Source organism: Octodon degus, unplaced genomic scaffold (genome assembly GCF_000260255.1).
Source record: "Octodon degus isolate 3935 unplaced genomic scaffold, OctDeg1.0 scaffold00076, whole genome shotgun sequence".
Lineage (NCBI taxonomy): Eukaryota > Metazoa > Chordata > Mammalia > Rodentia > Octodontidae > Octodon > Octodon degus.
In genome coordinates this window covers 6,489,265-6,497,041 of record NW_004524652.1, presented here as the reverse complement: position 1 = coordinate 6,497,041, position 7,777 = coordinate 6,489,265, and the positions used below count along the sequence as shown (strand labels likewise).

General features: G+C 52.1%; 1 protein-coding gene across 1 annotated transcript; it reads right to left on the bottom strand.

The window, feature by feature from the left end:
- Positions 1-572: 572 nt before the first annotated feature.
- Hcar2 (hydroxycarboxylic acid receptor 2) lies at positions 573-2,555 on the bottom strand. Its single transcript, XM_004649001.3, has one exon. It carries the CDS (start codon positions 2,547-2,549, stop codon positions 1,458-1,460), a length of 1,092 nt encoding a protein of 363 aa, XP_004649058.2. The 5' UTR covers positions 2,550-2,555; the 3' UTR covers positions 573-1,457.
- Between the last annotated feature and the right edge of the window lie 5,222 nt (positions 2,556-7,777).

Genomic DNA, 7,777 nt, shown 5'->3' with positions numbered 1-7,777 from the left:
TTTTTAGAGAATTTTAAAAGAAAGAAACAATAAAGAATTTCACCGAACAAAATGATGGGAATTCAACAATGGTTGTCATACTGCCTGTCTTGTTGTCTTCAAGTCACTTGCTCAGATTACCAGATATAAGTTTACAAAATTGGTCCCAGAAAATTAAAAAGAAGGGGGAAAAAGGTAAGCATTATTCCTTTCAGTAGACCAGTGGAAAGCAGCAGTATGTTTTTCTTTTTTTATTTCTCCTTTCATACGCAAATACTAAGAGCTGGGCTCACCCTGCTTTAAATAAAATGCACACTGTTCTTGCAATCCTACCTGTCCCGCCCTTCTGAATTAAGTTCTTCTTTCTTCTCCGTCCTTCCCTGCCCCAACATATCTGATTTCTGTCTCAGGACATCATTCAGGCCCGTGTCCCTTCCTCTCTTCACCGGGGCACAGAATTTTCCCACCAGGACATAGTTGACAGCCCATAAAGGTCTTCGCTTAAGTAAGAAGTCCACTCTGTGAACCCTAACCCAGACAAACGCAACGGCACACTGCGTCTCCTATCAAAATTTATTGAAAGAGTAGATTTATTACAAGAACAAAAACACAAGCAAGGGGCCCGGGAGGAACTGTTCCCCGTAAGGACCCACTGGGCCAAACACGCCTTGGTCTCCTCAAGACTCCTCAAGATAAAAGCGACCAGAGGTGGAAGCAGCTGTCTGCCCCGAGCCTTTAGCTGCCAAGCCCTCCAGAGAGTGTAAACAAGGGCGGAGGGACTGGTTCCCAGTCGTGGCCCTAGGGCCATTGCTGTCCCTTAGCACTGCTCAGCTCAGTCCCCCCCCCCCCCCCCCCCGGGTTTACCCCCTTCTGACCACCACTGGCAATGCAGATGTCATCTGAATCTCACAGATGTCTGTCTCTGCTCTGTCCATTTCTGCCAGCACAGGGCTCGGAGGTGAATTGGGTCAGGGGACTCAGGGGACTCCTGGCTTCTTGAGGCTGCCTGGGCCCCCTCCAGAACCACATGAGTCTCCCCCAGTGTCTCGGGGTGCAGACAGGCCTGACAGCGCCTTGGAGCTGAGGGTCATCACCCAAGTCTTAGGCAGGGGAGCGAGGAACCACGCAGCCCAGGTGCTGAAAGGCGGGACCACAGCTCTGACCACGAGACAGAAAAGTGGACAGTGTGTCCATCCTTGCAGGCTACAGGCCTGGGGCAGAAGCAGAAGTTTCAGCTGTCTAGAAACCCTGCCCACTGTGCGTTCCCCCAAATCTGTGGGTGGCAGTTTGCGACCGAGCAGCCCACTCTACCACGCTGTCTGTGTAAGCCTGCCTCTCGGATCTGGAAGCTCCAGGCCACCGCAGGCCAAATCTAGTGAAGATAAGCAGTGTGTTGCTGCAGCGATCTCACTACTTGGTGACAGTCACCCTCCACAGCTCAGTTACTTAAGGCAAGCTGGGAGCCAGAGAGGAGGGGCTCAGGGCTTGCCAGGCTTGGCGATCAGTGCATCCGGGGCTCCTCTGCTGCTGCTGCCGGGGTCCTCGGTGAGCTCCACGCTTGTGCTGCGGTTATTATCTGGTTCCCCAGGGGGCGTCCTCCGGAGGCAGCGGTTGATGAGCCCGGAGAAGAAGTTGGGGAAGGACGGGCTGGAGAAGTAGTACACTACGGGGTCCAGCATGCTGTTCATGTAGGTGAAGCTGAGAGTGATGAAAAACGCCAAGTCCACCGAGCGGTACATGGCGCAGCTCTGCATGCCCGACTTGGACAGGAGCCAGAAGATGCGTATCCGCACGGCCACGCTGGGCAGGAAACAGATGATGAAGACCACGGCCACCACCATGAGGAAGCGGATGGCCCTCTTGATCTTGGCGTGCCTGTCCATCTGTCTCTGCCGCAGGCTCCAGATGATTCTGGCCGAGCAGAAGAGGATGATGGCGAGGGGCAGGAAGAACTCCAGGAGGAACATGGCATCGTGCCACCGGAAGGTGTTGCAGATGCTGAAGCTGCTGCACAGCTTGGCAGAGCCGTAGGGCACCAGCAGCTTGCTGTAGAGGAGGTGCACGGTGAGAGCGATGGTGACGGCCCACAGCAGGCAGGAGATGATAGCCGCTGTGCGGTTAGACATCTTATTGAGTGCGTGGTGGGGGTGCACCACCCGGAAGTACCTGTCCACGGCCACCACGGTGAGGAAGATGATGCTGCCCTGCCGGTTCATGGCCAACATGAAGAGCATCAGGCGGCAAGCGACATCCCCGAACTTCCAGTCCCACTTCTTCAGGTAGTTGTCTGTCAGGAAGGGCAGACAGATGATCAGGAGAAAGTCGGCCACAGCCAGGTTGAACAGGAAAATCCGGCTGGATTTCCAGGATTTGAGATGGAAGCAGAAAATCCACAGGGCAAGCCCGTTGCCCAGCAGCCCGAACACGAACTCCAGCACCAGCACGGGCGGCAGTACCTTGGCGATGGCGTCTTCTGGGAAGATGCAGCAGTTCTTTGGGCCGATGGGCAGAAAGAAACCTGAGGCACTCGTGGGTGGGCTGGCCCAGGCCGCGCTGGAGCGCACACTCATGACTGCTCTGGGAGAGGCTGGCAGTGTGGCGAACGTGTGGTTCAGCCCTCAACTTTATGTCATTGGGGTGTTGAAATAGATGACTGGATGGTTACCAGGAAACTACGAAATCTCTTAAAAAAAAAAAAAAAAAAAAAAAAGCTGGCCAGGCTCTTATGCAACCTGCTGTTTGCATAAACAAGCAATAAAATCCCCAGCGCAGAAAGGAACTCACCGATTTCCCTAAGTATAAAGGATAGGTTTAGGCAGGCAGACTGTGGATTATGAATTGCTGAACTGTGGGGGACACCCCTGCAGGAAGGCGGCGTGTGCTTCTGGGGCAGGGCTTAGCACTGGAGCACTGAGCTTGCTGTCACTCGCTTGAGTGGCATAATTAACAAGCCCACTGTGGCAGTAGGAGCAGGGCTGCACTCAGCAGCTTGGTTTTCCAGAAACTCTAAGGAGTAGCACGAAAAAGTAGACGCATCTGATGTAAGAAACGAAGCGTACGATCGCTTTTGGAAAGGCTGAGGAGAAAGCCCTTGCTCATTATAAAACTGGGCCCTTTTCCTCCCCCGCCGCTGTGCAAACACAGGTTGCTTTTCTACACTGAACTCTGCAGTCTCTAGTTAGAAAAGAATGCCGGGCTAAGGGGTGCCGGGCTAGGGGGCGCCAGGTGTGGTGGCCCACAGCGGTAATCTCAGCCCTCGGGAGGCTGAGGCAGGAGGACTGCCACAAGTTCAAAGCCAGTGCAGGCTACATAATGAGTTCAAGGCCAGCCTGGACTGCATAGTGAGACCCTGTCTCAAAAAACAAAGATAAACAAAAAGTCTGTTCTTAGTGTGTGTTTGCCGTCCATAGTGATTACACTCAACGGGGCCGCATGATACTTTTTTAGTACATATGCTACTGAAGCGAGTGCAACACATGATATTTTTAAGCCCTCATTTTAGTAAAACTAAATTAAGAGCTGCAGGACCTAAGGGGATGCTGAGCCCTGCCACGTAGGAGGACATCAGTTCTTGGATTTTTTTTTTTTTTTTTTTTTTTTTTTTAGTGTAATTTACTGTCATCATGATTTTTTTTTTCTTTTCTTTTTGTTTATATTTTAAGATTGGGTCTTGCTATACTGTCCAGGCTGGCCTTGAACTTTCTTTTTTTCTTTTTCTTTTTCTTTTTTTTGCAGAACCGGGGATTGGACTCAGGCCCTGAGCTTGCCAGGGAAGCGCTTATTCTACTGAGCCATCTCCCCGGCCCAAACTTTTTAATTTTTAAAAACTCATTTATTTATTTATTTATTTATTTATTTGCTGCAGGGTCTACTAGCAGCTCAGACTCGTAGTGATCCTCCTGTCTCAGCCTCCCCAGCGCAGGGATTACAGTCCTGTGCCACCACGCCCGGTTTCAGTGACTGTCATAGCACGCCTAGGGTTCCGGGGCCGGCACAACACGGCATGCAGTACCAGAGACTGAAACTAGGTCCCTGTGCTTTCCAGGCAAGTGCTTAGACCTCTGAGCTATCTCCCCAGCCCTAGCCTTGAACTTGTATATTTAGCCCAGGTTGGCCTTTAATTTATGATCCTCCTGCCTCAGCCTCCCAACAAGCTGGGACTGCAGGAGTGAGTCCTAATTAATTACGTGGTTCTATTTTTGAGGTAGAAATTGGAAATGTATTCTTTTTTTTTTTTTACATTTTATTTAGTGTGTGTGTGTGTGTGTGTGTGTGTGTGTGTGTATGTGTGTGTGTGGCCAGCTCAGCCCACCAGGGGGCACGGCTGGCTGGCATGTGGTGCTGGGGGATCGAACCGCGGTCCCTGTGCTTTGCCAAGCTTGTTCTAAGTAGGTGCTTTAGACCACTGAGCCATCTCTCCAGCCCCTGGAAATGTATTCTTTTAGTTGTGTGCCTACATTCAGTAACAGGAGTTGATAGACCCTTCGTGGAAGAGGATGAGGCTGTAATAGTAGAACCCTTCAGGACGAGAGGACTTATGACCCCGAGGGATGATAACAAAGATGATTAGGGCACCTGCGCTGCAGAGCTTCCAGTGGGCCCACTGTCTTATTGTACCCTCGGACTATAGCCCACGAGGGAGGGACTGTCACTGATCTTATTCCTTTGTCTTTTCTGCCTTTGCTCATTTATTCACTTTTTGAGACAGGGTCTCACTAGGTAGCCCCGGCTGGCCTCAACCTCACAGCGCTCCTCCTGCCTGCGCCTCCCAAGTGCTAGGGTGACAGGTCGCACACCCCGCCCAGCAGATCTGAGTGCAGAATGAAGAAAGCAGAATTCAGAGAGGCCGATAATTTGCTCGAATCGCCCAGCTAAATGACAGCAGAGCTGTCCTCCAGGCCCGTGCCCCTGACCACTACACTACCCCGCGTTTTGTGTATCCAGTGGGCTTGTGACGTTGCAATGGGTTAAGGTCAGTGCACTAGTGCTACTGAAGTGACTGGCCTTTCTTTCCTGCCCTTACTTCCTGTGAGCCCCATGCTTTCTTCGTGGATAACCATGGGCTCGTCACCGACACCCCCACGGTACTCCTGAGGGCCTCTGTTAGCCGGCAGTCCAGACAGCTATGGATGTAGTTATTTCTGGGAGCTGGAGTTGCAGGGAACCCTCCTTCCTCACTGTTACCCCTTTACATTTTTAAAAAAGCAATTCTCATGGATAAAGTCAACAGAGTTTGCGAGAGGAGACAAGCTGGGGTTTGCTCTGGCTCTGTCGCTGATGAGCGGTGCCGCCTTTGAGCCCTCTGGCTTCCTCTTTGGGAAACTGAGGCACTTGGTGAGGTCTGTGTGTGCTTTGGGTCTCGTAGTCGGGTTCTAGACCAGTTTCCAAGCTCTCAGGAGGCCGCGGCTCAGGGCCTCCCTGCACTCGGTGTCGCTGTGGAATTTCCGGTCTTCCCACTACACAGAGGGCAGGTTTTGTCTTGCTCGGCCCCTCTTTACCTACTTGTGTTTTCTTCCTAGGGCATGCGGTGTGCACAAACCTGCCTTCATGAATCACTTCAAGGACTAAGGAAGTGATCCTACCTGGGGAAACCGACTCTCACGAGGAACTTGGTCTCCGCACTTGGCTAGCCTCGGCCAGGCTGAAGGTGCGCCACAGGATGTAGTTGACTTGAGACAGAGCCCTGCTCTCTTCTCCAGGTTGACCTTGAACTCTGGGCTCAACTCTCCTCTCCTTCAGAGGAGGTGGGACTCTAGGTGCGTGAGACAAATTGCATACACTCAGTACTGAGCTGCTCTTGGAGAAGAGGCTCAGTGGTAGAGCTCTTGCCTAGAATGTCCCCAGCACCACACACACACACACACACACACACACACACACACTGCAGCTGACATTTACCGACTATTTGTTATATGGTAGAGATTTTCATGTATGATGTCGTTTAATCTTCACTCAAGCCATTCGGGAGTGGTGTTCTCATGATCATTCCCATTTCACAGATTGAAAAACTGAGTCTTACATTATTTACTTAGCTGCTTTCTGACTTTGACCAAGCTGGGATTCCTGGTTTAGTTATTCATTTCTGTGTAACACACCACAGCCCTCAGGAGCTCCCCACAAGCCCTTATGGTTCCTCGGGCTGTCTGGGCTCAGCTGGACACCTCTCACGTGCAGCCCTCCGGGGCAGCTGGGCTGAGGTTGCAGGGATGGGCAAGCCGGACACCAGCTCCTGTCCTGCTTCATAGAATCTTGTGCCTCTCTTAGTGACTTTTCTGTGTGATGTTTTTTCTTCCTTTCCTTCTTACCAAGGACTGACCCCAGGGCCATTGCACTGAGCTACACCCCAGCTTTTTTAAAAAAAAAATATTTTGAGACAAGGCCTCTCTACCTTGCCCTGGCTGGCTTGAACCAGTGATCCTCTTGTGTCAGCCTCAGAGTAGCTGACATGACAGGAGTACGCCACCATTCCTGGCCCCTTGTGGCTTCTTTGACTGGCCTGTCCGGGTGGTCTGACCGAGGGGCATCGACACACGGTGTCTGTCCCTTTTCTCCCCTAGGGGAGGCTGAAGGCCCTGTGGGGGCTGCCAGGGGCTTCAGGAAGGCACAAGCCGCCCTGCTTAACGCTGGGATGCAGAAAGAGCCCCAGCCTTTGTCCCCTCCTTGGTCAAGCAGGTCATAGAGCCAATCTATGTCCCACCAGGGGGACACACAGATGAGAGAGCACAGATCTCCGGGCCCACAGGCACTTGGGCTAGACAGGCAAGGTCTGTACATGGGTCTGAGCATAGACGAGGCCCACGGGGAGCCTGCCTCGCATCACCAGTGGGCCGGGTCGCAGCCCCCGGGCTGCCCCCGTGTAAGCCCCTCTCTGCCCCGAGATCCAGCCCTCTCCAGGCTGCTGCAGCAAACACTGAGTGACTTCAGACACTTTCTGAACCTTAACCAAGGGTTTTTGTGGTGTGTGGGCTTTTATTTTTGGTATCAGGAATCAAGCTCAGGACCTTATACTTGCTAGGCAGGCACATGTGCCACTGAGCTATATCCCTGACCCAAGATTTTGTTGTTATTATTTGTTTTTATTATTGTTGTTGCTGCTGTTGTTTTATACAAGGTCTCACTACAAAATTCGGACTTGTAGCGATCCTCCTGTCTCAGCCTCCCCCCCTGCTGGAATTGCAGACATGCACCACCAGTGTGCCCGGGGTTCTGGGGCCAGGACAGTGCACCTGAGGTTCCGGGGCCGGCACAGCACGCAGTACTGGGCATAAACTTGGGACCTTGTGCTTGTTGGGCAGGTGCTCATGCCACAGGGCTATCTTCCTGGCCCTGTTTATTTAAGAAACAAACCCATCTTGCTGGGTGTGGTGGCCCACACCTGTGATCCAAGCGCTGGGGAGGCTGAGACAGGAGAATCACTGTGCATTTGAGGCCAGCCTGGGCTACATAGTGAGGCCCTGCCTCAACAAAACAAAGCAAAGCTAAGCAAAGCAAAACAAAACAAAACAAGACAAAACAAAACAAAACAAAACAAAACAAAACAAAACAAAACAAAACAAAACAGCAAAACCGTCCTGAGAACAGACTAGCGCTTAAACTTTTACCACTGTCAGGACCAATAAAATGTTTTCACTCCCACACAAGCCCCAGGACCCCCTCAGCTCTCCTGTAACTTTTCCTAAAAAACCTGAGGGGGCGGGGGCAAACAGCTCACTGGATTAAAGCTCTGGGGAGTTTGATCCCCGGCCCTGCCATGCCAGCCCCACCCCCGGGATGTGCTGAGTGGCCCACGCCTGTAATC